General features: G+C 38.3%; 1 protein-coding gene across 2 annotated transcripts in view; it reads right to left on the bottom strand.

Moving 5' to 3' along the window:
• The window catches only part of nptnb (neuroplastin b), a 60,868-nt gene that overhangs the window by 14,888 nt on the left and 25,707 nt on the right, over window positions 1-20,273 (bottom strand). For both annotated transcript variants that reach the window (XM_082182386.1, XM_082182385.1), the window contains exons 4-6: window positions 19,734-19,828; window positions 4,162-4,298; window positions 2,477-2,750 (exon numbers count right to left, since the gene is read on the bottom strand). In XM_082182386.1, the coding sequence (XP_082038512.1) occupies window positions 2,477-2,750; window positions 4,162-4,298; window positions 19,734-19,828 (506 nt within the window). The remainder of the gene's footprint in view (window positions 1-2,476; window positions 2,751-4,161; window positions 4,299-19,733; window positions 19,829-20,273) is intronic.

Here is a 20,273-nt window from a genome sequence, read left to right as displayed (position 1 = left end):
GCAGCTTAAATTTCCAATGTCTAAAGTACTTCTCAAAAGCACTGAGAGAATCAACAATGAAATCAGAACCAGAACTGTTAAATTCCTGATGTTGCTCATGTGCCAATCACAAGTGAAAGGAAAATGTATTAAAACACTCGCCTGTGAAACGGACCGTTTAAAACCCTCTTATCTTTATGCACAGGATCAATTAAGTATCTTTGACTGGCTATTGCATTCATGTGCTCAACAAAGCCGTCTCTGATTGGTTAAAGTGCTGAAAGTGCTGCATGTTGAAAATAGAAAATGTGGATGCATCTGAAGAAGACATAAATACTTAAAGTCCCCCTGTAGTCAATAACGTTATCCCTTAAAACTCATCTTTGATCACCAAAAAGACATATTTATAAGTTTTTTCTTATTTGTGCCTTAAAATATCTTGAATGTAACTCGACACCCTTGCCTCATTTAGTATACGTGGTTCTATGAATATGCAAATGAGCCCCGCCTCCACTCACTCACTCAGCTCAGAGATCCACTGGTTGACGATCACACGTTGATCTGATTGGTTACAAGGTAGTTTGTGACGTCAGAAACACCAGCGATTTCAAAGCGTGTGTTTGAGACTGTCTTTGGTTCACTGCAGTTTTAAGGAGGAAATACTCAGCAATGCTGTCGACTTATGAATCTACACATGGTTTGTCTTAAAGCACATTAAAAACACCACATAGACACATAAACAACATTAAAAGCTGGATTTTCACCACAGGAGACCTGAAATAAGCTCTGTGTTGAACACAAGCTCAAGATATTTAATTCTACAACTTTAAATCCAACTATTCAAACTCAAACTTGCCACATTGTAGATTTTATATTAAGATTGAAAGAGTTTCCGAAGTTTAGTGGTGATGACCTTGAAGTCATGTGACCATGGTGTAGTTTGTTGACTTCTGAGGCTTCAGAAAAGTCGTGTTCATTATCCTGAGGAACAAAACGTGTAGGAATCATCAACTTCTGTTGATCACAGAGCCTTATTTTCTGCCATAATTGAAACGGCAATGGAAAAATGTATGAAATGAAAGGAAAAACTTGTGAAAATACGTCATCACTGCAGCGCTCTATTTTTACTGCCTTTAAAAGCAGTCTATTTTAGATGTGTAGCTTCATTATGAATATGCCATGCAGCTGCCTCACACACAAAAGTGTTTTTATGTCACTAAAATCAAGGAAAATCAGCAAGTATAAAGCAGTCATAACTGTGCAGCCAAGTACAACATTTGTGACCCTGGAGCACAAAACCAGTCACAAGGTTACATTTTTTTTAAATTGAGATTTATAGATAATCTGGAAGCTGAATAAATAAGCTTTCCATTGATGTATGGTTTGTTAGGATAAGACAATATTTGGCCGAGATACAACTAAAATCTGGAATCTAAGGGTGCAAAAAAATCAAAACATTGAGAAAATCTCCTTTAAACTAGATGTCAACTAGTCTCTCCCCTGTGAAGGCCTCCCTCCCTTTACCTCTCTACAGATAAAGCGTTGTCGGGATAATACCGGTTCGCGTGGCTACGTGGAAGCGATAAAATTCTGTATTATTAATTTTAAGGCCAAACAAGTAGTTTGTTGAGGGTTGATGTGTAGAGAAGGACTACACGTCTGCGCACATATATATTCAAACGCACATCTCTATAGACTGAACTCGTAATACGCATGTGCACGCCATCGCCGTTCTCACTGGTTCGCGTTTTTGAAGATTGCGCAGAGAGAACTAGAGTTTTCTGTTAAAACTGTGTCGTGTTAGCGGCCCCTAAGTTAATAACTAATGATCGTTGCGACGGAAGTGAATCAATCAAACTAACTTTAGCTGGACAATAACTTTATTCTAGAGCTGCTGTAAAGCCAAAACACTTTACTTCAATTTCCTATTATCAATGTAAAGCTGCTTTGGAACAATCTACATTGTTAAAAGCGCTATATAAATGAAGATGACTTGACTTTAAAGTTGTTCATTTATGTTGGCGATTGTGCGGCATTCACTCACAAAAATAAATGTTTTATATCTTTACGGTAGGAAATTTACTAAATATCTTCATGGAACATGATCTTTACTTAATATCCTAATGATTTTTGGCATAAAAGAAAAATCGATAATTTTGACCCATACTATGTATTGTTGGCTATTGCCACAGATATACCAGTGCGACTCGGGACTGGTTTTGGGATCCAGGGTCACATTTCCAGAATAATTCCGTTTCGGATCAAACAACAGCTGCCTCACACAAAATAAGTGTTTTATGTCACTGAAATCAAGGAAAATCAGCAAGTATAAGCATAACTGTGCAGCCAAGCACAACATTTCTAGAATGGATTCATTTTCGGATCAAACAACAGCCACTTTAAGCACTTCAGAATGATTATATATTGCCTTTCATGATCAAGAGGAAATCATACCGCAAAACTACAGCAGAGATGCTTAAATCCGAGCGCCTCTTACCGTCAGGAACCTCGTCCGGCCTCTTGCGCTTCTCGTAAACCACGATGATGACCACGAGGATGATGATCTCGGCCAGGACGCCCAGAAACGGCCACAGCGGGGCGAGATGGCTCCGCACACGCAGGATCGTCATGGACTCTCTGGAGCTGATGATGTTGGAGGCGTTGCACACGTACTCGCCCGGGTCTGTGCCGATGTCCAGCCCGATGATACTCAGTTCTGTGAAGTTATTTCTGTTGGTGATGAAGAATCGGCCGGTGCTGTTGTCAATGTCCTACATGAAGAGATTCAGAGAGGCTGTTGGGTCCTCACATATATATATTTATAAGATTATGACTTCATCTATGAATTAAAGGTGCAGTGTGTAATATTTAGGAGGATCTGTGGACAGACATGCAATATCATATACATAACTATGTTTGCAGTGGTGTATAAAGAGCTTACTTAATGAACCGTTATGTTTTATGAGCCGTTTCTCTCTACACACACCGCGAGTTCGCTTACGTCGACATGTTTCTACAGTGGCCCTGAGCGGACAAACATGTTTCGTCACTATGTTGTTCTTCGTGTAAAGAAGCTAGCTAAAGTCTGTGGATAAAACACTGACACAATGATGAACAGGTAACAATAATATTCGCAATAACATATCGCTTTACTGAATAATTTTGTAAACCTAATTTCTTAATTTATCTTTGTAAAGAAAGCTCATTGTTTAACTGGCTACTCTCTGCTGTCTCAGACGACGACATCACTTCCTGTCAGCCACCGTAACTTCTGTTGGGTGCAGTTCGCAACATCACCACTAGATGCCGCTAAAAATCACACACTGCACCTTTAATTTTCAATGTCATCATGAGATGCAAATTTTGGGTAAACTATCCTCTTTAACTCTTTCCCCGCCACTGACAGAAATGTTCATAATTTGTGAGAAAATGGTTCCCTGCCATAGACAGAATTTTCTGTCTTTCAGTGATTTCACTGGTTATACTGTAGGGGGCGTTAAAGAGTACAGAATCTCCTGATCAAAACACTGGAAAAGAAGAAGCAGAAACAAGCGATATCTTGTAATCATACGCATTTATAAAATAATGCGATCATTAACATTAAACCGCATATAAATCATATCTGCCGAATGTTACTGAATGAAATGTCGAGCCAGAACGAGTTACAGGACTGAAGCTTTGAGTGTGTTGATGGACTCGATCGACTGTGTTTGGATCATCGTCCTGAATCCCATCCCTTTTTTATGAAACTTTCCCACATTCAAGTGTTGATAAAAAAATTATCTGGGACGCGTGAAATTTTTGTGAAAATGGTCAAAACTGCTGGTGGTGGCTGGCAACTTCTTTCAGAAACACTGAAGTCGTCAAAGAGTCAAAGAAGTTTCAAGACTGAATTTAAATCGCAGGATACACAAGCGTCCAAAAATGAACACTTCTATTCAGGAAGGATGCACTAAATTGATAAAAAGTGACATTTATAATGTTACGAAAGAGTCTATTTCAACCAAACGCTTTTCTTTTGACATTTCTATTCATCACAGAATCATGAGAAATAAAAATGCATCACGTTTTCCACCAAAAATATGAAGCAGCACAACTGATTTCGACATTGATAATAATCATAAATGTTGATTTGAATGATTTCTGAAGGGTCATGTGACACTGTGTGTGTTGGATACGTACGATGTAAGACCCTCGGCCCACTTTCTTCCTCCACGTCCACACTGGATGCGGGTATCCCACCGACTTGCAGTGCAGCGTCGCGTTTTCTCCTTCTTTCTTGTTCTCGCTTCGTTTGTGGCCCAAGATTTCAGGAGCAGCTGCATAGAGAGAAAAGACCATCAGGTTTAGTTTATAACATTGCATTCACATCACATTGAGCTGGTCCCTTTACTTTACATTCTCTCTACAACTCTCTTCTTCTGGTCTCGACATGCTGTGTATTATTTGGGTCATGTGATGTGATGTTTCATCCTTTTACAGAGTCAGATTCCTGTAATCCTCTGACTTTAAAATAAAGCTTTTAAACTGTGAATTGTGACTTTATTTGCCTTCACACAACCAGGGCCGATGGAATTTATTTTCCATGACTTTCATATAATTTTGCCATAAAAAGCCTCCATTAACATATTAGGGACTGTTCGTTTTTTATTTAAGGGGTCACCGGAGGAGTTTTGAGATCTGTTGTCAAAAAAGACATGACCCTCCCTTCGCCAGCAATACATTTTTCTATGACCCTCCAAAATGTTTGTGAAAAAAGACATGACCCTCCCCGATAATTTATTGATTAGCCTACTTCTGTACTGGTTTGCGCTTGGCAAAGATGTTCAGATAGCCATTGTTTTTTTTGTTTTTTTGTTTTTTTAAACCATAAACTCTTGCTTTCTCATCTTACTAGGGCTGTAACGATAGACCAAACCTACGATTCGGTTCGTATCACGATTTTTGATTTTAGATTTGAAAAAAATCATGTTTTCGGTGCTGATGTTTGTGACTCGTTCAACATGTGGGTGGGGCTGCCAATAAAGCATCTAAAAGCTGTCACAAAGAACCAGCAAAAGTAATGATTATTAATATGTCAAATATAGCAAGGAAACATTTTAATTGTTTATTAATAAACAAGTGTTTTCTGTGTCGACTGCAAAGATGAAGTTGACGATGCGTCGCGATCTTCTCAGAACGCGCCAGAGAGAAATGCACATTTCATAAGCAGAAAGCAGTCTGTTTTCCTTCGTTTTGAATTGTTCTGTTTAAAAGTAGACATTTCAAGCTTTCTATATATTTCTCAGGTCTGTGAGGCAAGTAGCATACCTTACGCTGAGTTTCGGTTCATTTATGAGACAAGAGTCCAGTTCACTCGCCCGCGCCTCCGTGATTATCTATTTTCTACTATATTTACTTCTTATTAAATCCAGATGAAACATTGATTAAAATTAAGATACAATTAATAAAAAAATGAAATTCACTTTAAAGAAAGGCTTTGTGCTTTCTGTTTGAGGTCTCTGTGAAATTTTTAAAGTCGCTTTCAGAGCAGTCATGTCCGTAATGGAGAACTGTCACGCCCGTAACATTGTTTTTTTTCACATAAATGCGAACACGAAAAATAAAATAAAAATAATATTTTATGTTCTGTGGAGGCCGATCTTTATTCATCCGGTGGGTATATATCTTTTGGTTTGCACAGTGTAATTTATAGAAGAATTACTAAAACATATTTTGCCACCTAAAAGTTAAAGGGACACTTCACCCATTTGCATTAAGCTTTGTATTGTTAGAAACCCAGTCATATATTATAATAAACGTGGATTTTTCATTAATTTTTCCCTGAGATGGGAGAAATAAGGATTTAAGTGTTTTACTTCCTGCTTATTATGACGTAAAAATCATCATTTTGCGTCATAATAAGCAGGAAGTCACATTTCATTGAAAAGTGTAGAGACTACAAACACTAGCTCCTCATTATTCCAGGGGGCGGGACCCGCTCACGCTACAGGCCTATTACAGATCAGTGGGTGGGACTTCACTTTCTGAAACTAAAAGCAATATCCTCCATCTTGTTTGGAAGCTAAGCTAACAGGCACTGTGGAGCAAGCTGTGAAGATATGACAATAGCGGAGGGTAACGTTACTCAATATGATGTAGAAGAAGAGGATTTCGGAAGTCTGATGCTCGAATCAGGTGTTTGTGGCTACCTTTACAAGCCGCATAGCGAAGAGCAGCCGAGGCAGAAGACCTGCCTGTCGCGGACGAGAAGCCCAGACTGGCTCGAGCTGGGGGCGGACTGGTGGCGCCGGTGATCTCACTATGCAACTACGAACCGCTACGAACACAGAGATAGAGTCCGTCTGCTGCAAAGCATTTAAACGATGCCAATTTCTCCTGGACGAAATCTCTGAATCACACGAGGACACGGACGTTTGTGTTGTGAACCATCCTAGTTTCGCACCGCATCTGACTGAACATCCCGGTAACGTAACCATGCAATAATTCACCACTTCGAAAGAAATACAAATGAGGAGTAATTCATTAATGAGTTCGCCAACTAACTAACGTTAGACATTTTGTGTGAAATGAATTTCAAGCTCCGGTGGTAGCTAGCCTTATGGACGGATGAGTGATTCATATGCGTCAGAGTCTCACTAGTAGCCTTGTTGTTTTCAACTGCGCTCTCTAACTGGTAGGCGCGGCTTGGGAGTGGCCTCCTAGGGCAGCGAAGCAAGTGCATTCTGGGAGTTGTTGTCTTTCATCCACATAAGCCAAAAATAAATTTTCTGGCTTTTCTCAGTCTAGAAAGCTCCAAATTCAAAAATAATTTCACATTTCTTCTACATAAATGACCTATTTTAAATACACATTCATCTTTCCAGAGGTGAAGTATCCCTTTAAAGATTTTTTTGTGTCACGTCACGTCACATGTGTATTTCCCTCATATTAAATATAAAATTTAATGTGTAGACTGATATTTTTCTAATGTCTTGACTCCTTTATTTTTCTAATGTCTTGACTCCAAAATATTGGTATTAAATGCATTTTCTGAGAATTTATATTTCAAGTTTTGACTGCAAATGTTACGTCTATAACACTGGAATCGCCCAATTTTAACGAATTTATCCTCAACTAGTTTTTGTGGTGTAGGTCTACGTATTTTATTATGTTAACTTAAATAATACTAATAGTAATTTAAAGATGTGGTAGCCCTACATCTTACACATCGTGGAAACAAAATAAGAATGGAACTAAAATATGGTAGTATCGCGCTACAGCGCACATTCTATCAGCAGCAGTTCTGGCGCCTCAGTCGCAAAACTGTAAAACTCGACGTTCACATCACATGTTAATGCAGTGGTAGAGTTACACTCACAGGACACTGTGCACTTATTCGCAATCACAAAAGTTCATTATTTGCTCGTGCTTTAAAGCTTTGCCGGGTAAACATTTCATTGGCATTCTGTTCTGACATGATGCATTTTTTCTAAGCGTGAACTGAAGTGCGCGCGCACTGTCAAACAGCGCCAAACTGGATTTTTGTTGGGTCAGACCCATCTGATATCGAAGGGGGGCTGATAACGCGAGATCAACATGGAGCTAAATGGAAAAAAATATCACCAAACAAGCCACTTTGAAATGTTGCTGTTTTCATGTATATAAATGTTGGGTGACCCTCCCCCTAGACTAAAAAAAGTTGAATGACCCTCCCCTCAACAAAGAATAAAAAGACATGACCCTCCCCTATTTTCCTCCGGTGGCCCCTTCCATAAATACCGAACGGTCCCTTACAGGGATCATTTTTATGGAGTTTGTGGACATTAAATTCACCATGACATCAAAACTGACCGCATTTACTTTAATAATACTTCCTAATAATTATAAATATAAGTTTAAATAGCAAGGAAGTATCATCACAGCAATGAATTATGAACAATATTGCTATTGCTAGTTAGAAGCAGGTGGCATCAGGGGGCGGGGCATTCTCAATCAAGACAGCCTCTGATTGGACAGAAATTTGCATATGCTGATGAGAGCAAGATGAGTCATCAATATCATTGCTCTTTTTCCAGACATAAAATACAGTCTTGTTTTCTGAGAAATGTATTAAAGCATTAGTTCACTTTCAAAAAACATTTTGCTGATAATTTACTCACTCCGATGTCATCCAAGATATCCATGTCTTTCTTTCTTCAGTCGAAAAGAAATTAAGGTTTTTGAGGAAAACATTCCAGGATTTTTCTCCATATAATGGACTTCAATGGCACCCAACTATACCAATGTTCAAAGAAGGTTCAAATGTCCGTCTCAATGCAGCTTCAAAGTCTCGACACGATCCCAGTCGAGAAATAAGGGTCTTATCCAGCGAAACGATCGGTCATTAAAAAAAAAAATATATATATATATATATATATATTTATACTTTTTAACCACAAATGCCCGTCTTGTACCATCTCTGAGATGCGGCATGTATTACGTCATCACGTTGGAAAGGTCACGAAATTTTTTTTAATAATAATATAAATTAAAACAAAGATCTCTTTGTTTCCCAAAGATCCCAAAGAAACGCTTCCCTCCTTTCTGAAGCGGAGTACACAGACGCATCTCAGAGATGGTACACGACGAGCATTTGTGGTTAAAAAGTATATATATTTTTTTGTTGAAAATGGCCGATCGTTTCGCTGGATAAGACCCTTATTTCTCGACTGGGATCGTGTCGAGACTTTGAAGCTGTATTGAGACGGACATTTGAACCTTCTTTAAACATTGGAATAGTTTAGTTGCCATTGAAGTCCATTATATGCAGAAAAATCCTGGGATGTTTTCCTCAAAAACCTTAATTTCTTTTCCACTGAAGAAAGAAAGACATGGATATCTTGGATGACATCAGGGGGAGTAAATTTTTAGCAAAATTTTTTTTGAAAGTGAACTAATCCTTTAACATTAAGTGAGTTCACACTTGACAGACTCCATATTTCTTCTCAACTTGTGTGCCATTTTGCAGTAAGTAAATGTACCTTTATTTTGTAAAAATGTTTAGATATTTGCACTGGAAAACAAGACAGTAACAAATAGGGGTGTGACGATAACCGCATCACCGCAATATCGCGTTAATGAGATGCCTACCGCGGTGTGATGTCATCACCGCACCTTTTTTTTTTTTTTTTTTGTTACAGGAGTGCATATGGTGTGTGATATGAACTATAAACACATTCATTTTTGCTTATAATTTACTGTATTCTGCGAGTCCCATGTTCAAGTGCTTCTGGAGGAAAAAAAAACGCTTCCTGCGCAAGGGAGGGACAGTCCGTTAAACATATGGGGGATTTATTTTTTTGTGTGTTTCTGATTATTATTAATTAACTGCTAGGTTTCAGTACTTGTGATGTTTACAGATAATGTTCAATTAAATACAAACAAACACAGGCATAAAAGACAAGCATAACGTAAACAGTTGGAGATTTTAATTGCAAGTAGCGATCTCTCTCATGTGGTATAGGCAATAACAGTTGACGGCGCTAGCCGAATGACATTATTCAAAAAATAGCCACGAATCTAGTGTCTAAGCCAAATACTGTGTCGCCTTTGAGGCAGGTGACAATTAAGGGGAATCCGGTGAATTTGGACAAGGCAATATGCCGTATTTGTCGCACAAAAGTATCCGTCTCGCGAGGAAATACCACTAACTTAAGACCACATCTTAGAAAAATTAACCATCCTGTGGCGTTTGCTGGACTTAAGTGCAGCACACCTACCTTAGGTCGGCTACACACTGGCTGCGTGTCCGTTTAGCTTGCACACTGCCTGCGTGACACGCGCGTCTCAGTTGCGGCACGAGCCGCGCGGAAAAAAAGCGTGCATGCTATAAATAGAACCGACGCCTATTTTTCACGCAAGCCTGTTGGAAGCGTTTCCTGGCAAAATAGAATAGGAAAAAAATGTTTGTATGTCATTTTGACATGAATACATATTAATAAATTACATTTTGATGTTTGAAAGTTTAGGTTTTGACATAAATGCAGATATAAATGTAATTAAAAAAAATATTATCGATTTTCAAATATTGCACCTGTCAATACAGAACGAAATATTCTCTAGCCTATTTTGCCGTCAATACTGCCGACGCTGTCTTTGCTGTTATATATTTATGTTTAACATTAAGTATAGGCCTTCCACAACTCTCTCCCCATATGTCGAATATATCACCAATGAGGCTTATATGTCACCTAACAGCAGCAGCGCTGTTTCTGGTGTGCAAAGACATAAAAAAAGCCACGCAGCTTACACGCAACAGAAACGCCACACTCACACCATGCAGCCAGTGTGTCGCCGGCCTTAATTAATAGTTAATTATTCATATTTACAATTTAATATAAATGTTAATTTGTTTATTTGTTAATAAAGAATACTGCTTTATGTTATTCATTTCCATTGTCATTTACAAGCTACATGCGTTCTTGATCGCGTCTGCAGTGTGTGACGCGGCCGCGGGTGATTTTTATTTATTTATTTATTTTTTGGGGTGGTGGGTGGGGTGTCGGTTAACCGCCAAACCGCGAGATTTGTTGCTTCTTTACCGCGGTAAGAAAAAATCCCATACCGTCACAGCCCTAGTAACAAAACCATAACTTCATTTGGCATACAGACTAACAGCCACTTATATTGAGATGTGGATGAAAAAAATAATATATATTTTTTAAATCGTAACCAGGCTTGCATAATAATTGTGTATCCTAACACCGCAAATGACTGACATAAACGAGATGGCACAGACTTAATTAAAAGCACCCCCGCGGGCGCAGTAATTCAGGCTTCCCCTCTCCGATGTGCTGAGTCACATCATTCCCTTCACTGGATAATACACAGCTCAATGTCACACACACACACACACACACACACACACACACACACACACACACACACACACACACACACACACACACACCCGCGCTGCAATATTCCTCCGAATTAAGGAATACTGGATATGATCGTAACCCCTCGCTGGTTTTAACACGCAGGCGCCGCTAATCTCCGAAATTGCCGTAATTCCTTCCGTGCAATTAATCAGGATGAAGCGAATCTCTGAACGTGTGGATGGAGGAGGCGTGGATTGGAGCTTGGCTGACATCATCAACTCTAATTATGGTGCACACGTGCCTTCTGAGGATACTGTGTGTGTGTGTGTGTGTGTGTGTGTGTGTGTGTGTGTGTGTGTGTGAGTCACGAGCAGAGAAGCGACGGAGAGCTTAGCTCGGCATTATCCTCACTCACAGCGCATCTTTCAGACACAATACATTGCCACTTTCTCCATTACCTGGCCCACTTTTACAATATTATATATATTTAACAGCATATATATATATATATATATATTTTTTTTGTATATCATGTACATCATAATAGTATTTTATGTACTGCTAATTTACAAATTGACTGAAAACTACTGTTAGTTATGAGAATCTAATAAGAGTCAGATTTAAGAGAAAAATGGAAATTGTAAACCATTTTAATAGTCCTAAAACAGGGATATATATATATATATATAGCATCATTTTATTATTTAATAGAAGTGACTTAATTACAAAATAATAATAATAATAATTAATATATGTAATAGTGTATATAATTAATATTTTGCTAAATATAATTGTTTAATAGAAATAATGACTTATTTTTAATTACAAAATAGTAATATAATAATATTATAATTAATATATAATAGTGTATATAATTAATATTGCAAAATATTATTATTTAATAGAAATAATGACTTATTTTTTATTTCAAACTAGGATTTATTATTATAATTAATATATATAATAGTATATATAATAAATATTGCAAAATATAATTATTTAATAGAAATAATTACTTTTTAATTAAAGGTAAAATGCGATCTGCATATTTGACAATATATATATCATGCTTAAAGAGAATGAAGCCCTTTTTTGTATTTGCGACATTATTTTCATGATAAACACATTTTACCCCAAATTCACATTATCTTCAAAACCTCCTCAAGTGATGAGCAGCGGAAGTGTGTGATCAATGCCGGGCAGAGATCGGGAACAGGTCGGATACTGGGATACTGATAGCTGGTATACGCTGCTATTTGTGGAGCATCTCGTTTGCCTTGAAAGGAAAGAGCTCGTGTAACCCAAACCGAATGAAATCGGTGACAGATGGAAAATATACAGTAGGATCGAGACAGGAACTCACGCAGGGTAATGTATGGACTCACGCTCACGACAGATGGCGCTCCGGGATCCTTCCCTAATAATGCGGACTAAATATAAACGCACGTAAAGGTGCAGGCTGGGTTTCACTGCACCTGACGTGATTTAACTCTCTGATCGCTGTGCACAAACATCACATTATATTCCTATTTACACAGACTTCAGAGCGTAAACCTTGAAGCATTCACTGGGCAGATTACGATAGTGGACAGTCAACTCCTGCCATCAGAAACACTGGGAGTGAATCCAGAGCCTTAATCCCAACACAACCCAACCCAACCCAGCATGCAGAACGCCATCTGTTGCCTCAGAGAGAGAGAGAGAGAGAGAGAGAGAGAGAGAGCCAAAGAGTCGGAGAGAAAGAGGGAGAGAGAGAGTCAGAGAGAGAGAGAGAGCCAAAGAGAGAGAGAGAGAGAGCCAAAGAGAGAGCCAAAGAGAGAGAGAGTCAGAGAGAGAGCCAAAGAGAGAGTCGAGAGAGAGAGAGAGAGAGAGAGAGAGAGAGTCAGAGAGAGAGCCAAAGAGAGAGAATAGAGAGAGAGTCAGAGAGAGGGAGCCAGAGAGAGGGAGAGGGAGCCAAAGAGAGAGAGAGAGAGTCAGAGAGAGAGAGCCAAAGAGAGAGAGAGAGCCAAAGAGTCGGAGAGAAAGAGGGAGAGAGAGAGAGAGAGCCAAAGAGAGAGAGAGAGAGAGAGTCAGAGAGAGAGCCAAAGAGAGAGAGAGTCAGAGAGAGAGCCAAAGAGAGAGTCGAGAGAGAGAGAGAGAGAGAGAGAGTCAGAGAGAGAATAGAGAGAGAGAGAGAGAGAGAGAGGGAGCCAAAGAGAGAGAGAGAGAGTCAGAGAGAGAGAGCCAAAGAGAGAGAGTCGAGAGAGAGGGATGGGGTCGACCGATTATCGGCGCTGATATTAAGCATTTTTATGGTTATCGGTTTCGGCCATTTTCAAAACCAATTTGCCGATAAAATAATTTAATTTTGAAATGCGCTTTATTTGACTCTGACGCAGACACCTCTGACGGAACTCTAGAGTCTAGACCAATGTCCCCGCCCATCTGATTCGTTTGGGAGTCACGAGTCCGGCCCGGCCAATCAACGCGGAAAGCTGAAGGCACTGAAAGTTTTGCACTGTCACACCGAAAGCACTGACTGGAGCCGCTTCACTGATCACGCATCAGTCGTCTCTCAAAGTTCAGGCAGCCGCAGACTTTGCTGAAGTTGCAATAAATCACTACACTGAAGTTGCAAAACACCTCAATATAATAGGCCTGATTTCCGTGACGCAGAAAACACGGACGGAATCGCGGAATCCAGTCAAAGAAACGGAATTTACTGTATAAAGCGGAATGTCACGGAACACACACACACACACACACACACACACACACACACACACACACACACACACACACACACACACAGGAGCACGCGTGACACTTGCGCTGTTTTCAGCCTCGGCCGCATCATTATAAGAGGACATGATTGCATAAACATCAATAGCCCATCCAAAAGTATGAACATAAATTATATATTTGATTATTTGGCAACTTTATCTAATCTCAAATCCTCTACGAAAAACCATAAAACCAAACAAGAGAAAGAAAAATGGTTTGATTTAGAATGTAAAACAATGAGCAAAAAACAATGAGGAACTTGAACAGTATAAAAATGCACACATTACATGCAAAATCAGCTAAAAACTATTGAAGAATCTGTAAACTCTCACAAATTTTGGGAACAATTGGAATCAAGAAACATCCATACAAAATGGAGACACCGGAAAAATCACTTTCAACAACTTTATAGTGAAATTAAAACAAACCCAAATAAATGAAAAAATTATCAATATGGAACATGCAATTGGTACAAAACCCAATCACAGAAAATGAACTGATCGATAAAATCCAGGCCCTAAAAATCTAAAAGCAAGTGGACCAGATCCTCAAAGAGCCGCTGAAGAACACAGAACACACACTCAGACCGGCCTCACTAAACCTGTTCATCACGGTCATTCCCCCGACACCTGGAGTAGAGGACTCACAACGCCAGTCTTCAGACGTGGAGACACATTAGATCCAAACAGTGACAGAGTGTGTGTGTAGATTTCTAGAAGGCCTTCGACTCAATTTGGCACCAAGTTCTACAGTCTAAACTCTCAGACATTGGGCCCTATTTTAATGATCTGAAACGCAAGTATCAAACGCGAAACACAAGTAACTTTGTGGGCGGATCTCGGGCGCTGTTGCTATTATACCGGCGGGATAAATGACTCTTGCGCCCGACGCAAATCTAAAATGTGTTGGTCTGAAGTCGCTTCATTACTCATAGGTGTGGTTTGGGCGTAACGTGAAATAAACCAATCAGAGCGTCATCTCACATTCCCTTTAAGAGCAGGTGCGCTTGTTCCATGGCGGATTGCTATTATAACGGCGGATTTGCCAGACGCGCGCCAGGAGCGGTTCACAGCCGAGGAGACCGACGTTCTCGTCAGGGCCGTAAAACACAGAGAAGTGACATTGGGGATGGAGAAACACACACAAATTAGCTTCGGTTAAACAGGCGTATGATAATTTGGGTAAATGTGTAATTTTTTCACATCTTCATGGACACCACAATGATTTCCCTCGTGTGGTAATATTGTTCCTTGTAATAATGTATGGTTTGCAAAAATGTGAACTGCTGCGTCTGTGTAGATGAGAGAAGCAAAGTGTGTGTGCGTTGTGCACACGCTACATTATGGCCAAGCATGCGCCCTTAAAATAGCATCTGAACCAGTGTTGTTTTTGGCAGCCCTTTTAGTTTTAGTCTTAGTCTTTTGGACGAAAATGCTTTTTAGTTTTAGTCACATTTTAGTCACTTATAAACTTGATAGTTTTAGTCAAGTTTTAGTCGACGAAAACGCAAAAAGGTTTTAGTCAAGTTTTAGTCAATTTTAGTAAAAAATAAAAATAAAAAAATAAAAAAGTAACTTAGTCTTTAAAAAAATAATTTAGGTTAAAAAGTATTGGACATGGGCTTAGGTTTGACAGGTTGTAGCAAGTGTTGCAATTCATAACTTTTTTTTTTTTTTAAATAACCCCTTAATGATGACTTCTGGTGAATATTGTGGAAACTAATTGATACATTTAGATAAATATATTTCATACCTTATAGCATATTATAATACAACTTATTAGGCCTATATATTTATAGAATAGCAAAGTAGGCCTAATATACAAGACTGAACCACATAGATGTGAAATATAAAGGCTATCATGATAATTTTGCCAACAATGAACCATGGATTTGTTTGGTTTATAATACGTTTTATTTTTAACTTAAACAAATACAACATATAACATTCAAAACTCACCGGCTTAGACTGCATTTGAAGAAAAATAAACACAACAGTTTTCTGTAGCCTTGTGTGCGAACTTATTCAATAGAATTATTAGATTATCTCCTGATGCGTGCTGCTTAATATCACACACTCCGCCGTGACAAACAGAAAAAACGCGACGGCATATGGTACAATTGGCCTTGTATTCATTGTCCCTCACGCATTCCAGCTACGGGTAGTCATTTTACCATTCAATTTTACATTTCTGTGCTCTTTTCTTTCTCGCCGGCGGCCGGCTGCTCGGAGAGAGGTAGTCATTTTTACATTTCCCGCTGTTGTCACTTGTCGTCATCGTTGCTACGATACGTGACTCACAATGCGAAACGACCAATTAAAAAGGCATTCTCTGATGATGTTCCAAGATGTTAAAAACGCTACGCTGATCATAGACAAACAGGGGGAGAAATTAGTATCTACCGCACCGTTGTTTTTTTTTTTCTCGGTTGGCAACCCTAATTGAACGTCAGACTTATAATCATTTTCGTTCCGTCTCGTCTCGTCAACGAAAACTCAAAAACGTCTCGTCATGTTTTAGTCACCTTAGAGCCATTTTTAGCTAGTCATCGTCGCGTTATCGTCATAAAAAAAAGGTGCGTCAACGAAATAATTTCGTTATCGTCATCGTTGACGAAAACAACACTGATCTGAACGCGCCGCTGACTTTAGACTAGGTTTCTCACTGGTCTGTGGCGGAATTGTTTTCTGAAACTGCAAAATAGCACCAGGGAACGTTTGCGCTGGAACACGCCTCCTCTTTTCGCTGAACCGCCCCCGGGAGCGCAAGTTCATTCCCTAATTTACCGACGTGCGTCTGTGGAGGGAAGAGTCCACTGTGTGTTAGGTGCAAAATAGGAATGATACATGTGTCGTGTACAAAGTCAATTGCGCTGGGTGCGAGATAGGGCCCAGAGGTATAGGGGGCAAAACATACAACATCATAAAAAACATGCAGTCAAATAATACATGTGCAATCAGAATTGGCAAGAAACAAACTGAAGTCTTCACTCGAGGACTGCCCACTATCAGCTCTTCAATATACACTGATGAATCGGCGAAACTTCTCCTAAATCACGGATTTGACAAATGGGACAAACATCTGATTGAAGCCCAGTTTTGTAAAAGCATCCTTAGAGTACAGAGAAACACACACACACACACACACCTAATAACGCATGCAGGGCAGAATTATGCCGGTATCCTCTATTAATCCACTTTGAGAAAAGAGCCATTACATTTTGAGCGACCCCAACTCTTACTTTAAAGCCCTTAAAAACCATGAAGTGAACGCTGAGAAGAGCCCAGCAAAGTACATCAATTCCTGCCACAAAAAGACACACACACACACACACACACACACACACACACACACACACACACACACACACACACACACACACACACACACACACACACACACACACACACACACACACACACAGGTGTGAAGACCCTATATTGGAATTGCTCTGTTTATTATTTCTTCCCGTTTTTCCACTTGTGCAATACAGAATTTGTTCTACTTTGTTCATTTTTTATTTTCCATGCTCATATAAATGCTTTGACAATACAATGTACAATTTTTCATGCCAATAAAGCTCACTTAAATTTTTATTTGAATTAGAGAGAGTGAGAGTGAGTGAGTGAGTGAGTGAGTGTGAGTGTGTGTGTGTGTGTTTTATGAGATAGAGTGTGTCTGTGTGTGTAAGAGAGAGAGAGACATAGAGCGAGAGAGAGAGTGTGTGTGTGTGTGTGTGTGTGTGTGTGTGTGTGTGTGTGTGTGTGTGTGTGTGTGTGTGTGTGTGTGTGTTTGTGTGTGTGTGTGTGTGTGTGTGTGTGTCTGTGTGAGAGAGCGCGAGAGAGGTGCCAAACACACGAGTGGTCGGGGGTGAACAGAATGCATGATGGGACACATTCGGCCTGAGCGACTCCCACAGTTCAACACAAGCTCATCTTCATCTGATCTTCTGCACTTTCATTAATGTTTACGTGAATCTCAACCGGTCAAGAACATGTGTCGATCATATTTCACATGTTTTTATGTTAATTATTAGTATACATTATAATGTTAAGTATGTGTACAAGACTTTTTTACGACCTCTGTGTGCGAGCAGTGCATTAATATATATATAGCTGACACATAATTATATGACTTGACATAATAATTATTAAATATTTCCATGAAATATATGATAATTATGAAAATATACTGTGTTAAAATGTGAGCTATTTTATGATTTTTTTTATTATTTTCATGACAATAACACAAAAAATCATATATTATTTAAATTGTATAGCCTAGTAGTTGAACGTCATTATTTGATGTACCGTTGATTAAAAATACAGTACAGTAAAAACTACAGTATTAAAGCAATGAGAACACACTGGAGAGAAATAGATAATGCAGATAATCTTAATAGTCTTAAAATAGCTGTTTTCTTTTTGCAAAAATATCTGTATTTCTAAATATTATTTAGTAGACATAATGACTTATTTTGAATTACAAACTTACTTTTTTCAGTTCATTTGATAACGTGGTGAAATGTGACCAGGTCTCGTTTTCATTCAGTCATTTTCTCCTTTTTGTGTCTTTGCAAAACGATTAGACATTATAAAATATTCACCAAAATACTATCAAGCATCAAAAATCCTGAACAGCGTTAATTGACGAGTTTAAAGCAGCCTGATATGAAGAAGCTCGCTCCGGTTGTGAATGTATGGAGACAGAAATAGGACAGGGACAATCCGTCAGGATGAGGGATCGTGTGTTTCTGTCGTCTAACAGGCCGCGGGCCGCAGCGAGAGTGACATCATCACGTTACGTAACCAGGCAACGCTTAAAGTGAGCTTTTGACATGATGGTCTGGGCATGCTCAGTGCGCTTGACGGCGTGTCACAACAAATTGGCTTAACAGTGAGGAACACGCAGGCGAGCTCAGACTGTGCCGGCTCTCGGGGGACATAATACACTTCATATGCATGCAAACATTATCTGTGGTTATCGATATATAATCCACTGTCTAAAATATTACAGAATGAGGGAATTTCACAAAGCCTGGCAAGAACATGCATGGATCGACTATATTTCACCACATAGTATAAATTAATAATAAGGCCTAATTTTTTATATGCATTAATTTAAGCTTATTTACATTCAAATTATAAAGTAACATTTTAAGAATAAAAGTCATAGTATTACAGTTTTTACTAAACATAAATAAAATATAAATAACATTTTTGTAATACGCAAAAAAAAAAAAGAAGGATTTATTTTGTCAGGTACAAATTTATGCTTATTTAAATAAAAAATGTAATTGAAAAAAAATCACAGTATTACTGTTTTTACTGTTATATTAATAAATAAATAAATAAATATATATTTTTTTTTTTGTAATATGCAACAAAAAAAAAGGTACTTGTAAGGTGATAATTTATGCTTTTTAATTAAAAATGAAATATGTTATAAATAAAAATCATATATATCTTTAGTAATGTGTATAATTTTATATCAGGTACTAATTTGTTCTTATTTAAATTAAAATGTAAAAAAAAACTAAAAAACTTTTTTGTAATATTAAAGTAAATATAAAGTTTTTATTGTAATATAAATTAAATAAATAAATCTCTTTTTTGTAATATGCAAAAATAGTTGTATTGTTTATTTTATTGTATATATTGTCAGGTACTAATTTATGCTTAAATAAATAAAATCTCTTTAGTAAAGTGCAAATAAACAATGGTATAATTACATCTCAGGTACTAATTTATGCTTAAAAATGTTTGTTTTTTTAATCATAGTATTTTTTTTTTTTACAGTAATATAAAATGACGTACAATAATAAGAAACACCAGTGAGAATCATAAAAACATTTCCGTGAGTCATTTTTTCTTTCCTCTTTTGAGTCCTACAGTCTGAAATCTACAGTCGCCGCACGTTTGACTGGTTATGAAGTCCTGGAGATGATTGACAGCGGCTCTCGAGTGTCGAAACTAACCAGAGCGGCAGTGAGGATTCAGGACCAGAACTGAGTTTATTTTAAGGTGAAGAGAGGCTAATTACAACTCCAAACAATAGCTAATTATAACCCGGGTTCGGTCTCTACTGGATGGCAACAGCGTTTCGATGGTGTTAACGGCATGTTAATGAGTTTCTGACAGGATTTCTTACCTTTGACCTCAATGGTAGCATTGGCATTTGGAGCTGATTTAAAGGTGTAAACGCACATGTATTCACCAGCATCATCTGCCCTCGGTTTACTTAACCTACAAAACAAGAAACAAAATCACTGCCAGCTCAAAAATAGAACATCTCTAAAAAAAAAAATAAAACTCTTAAAGGAACAGTTCACCAAAAAAATGAAAAAGCCTTTATTTTCTCCCCCTCATGTCATTGTATGCTGTTCTTTTTCATGCATCAAGCTTACATTGATTGCACTATATTTCAAGTCTCCTAAAGATGTGTGAGGAACATTTACATCTTATGCATTAGGCAGATATGTACTTTTACATTGCATTCACGGTGCACATTACAGCAGATCAGCTCATGCATTGCATTCCCTGGGAATCGAGCCCACGACCTTGCCTTCGCATCATGCATCAGAACATTTAATCTTTACTCACAGACAATCTTCCAGAAGCTCTGAAATCTTACGTGCATTCATATTAAAAAAGGGTGCAACATTTTAGAAAACGCCACTGATCCTGGGTT

Source organism: Leuciscus leuciscus (genome assembly GCF_965113295.1).
Source record: "Leuciscus leuciscus genome assembly, chromosome: 10".
NCBI classification, from domain to species: domain Eukaryota; kingdom Metazoa; phylum Chordata; class Actinopteri; order Cypriniformes; family Leuciscidae; genus Leuciscus; species Leuciscus leuciscus.
The sequence above is the reverse complement of the archived record's forward strand: the minus strand, read 5'-3'. Positions and strand labels throughout refer to the sequence as shown.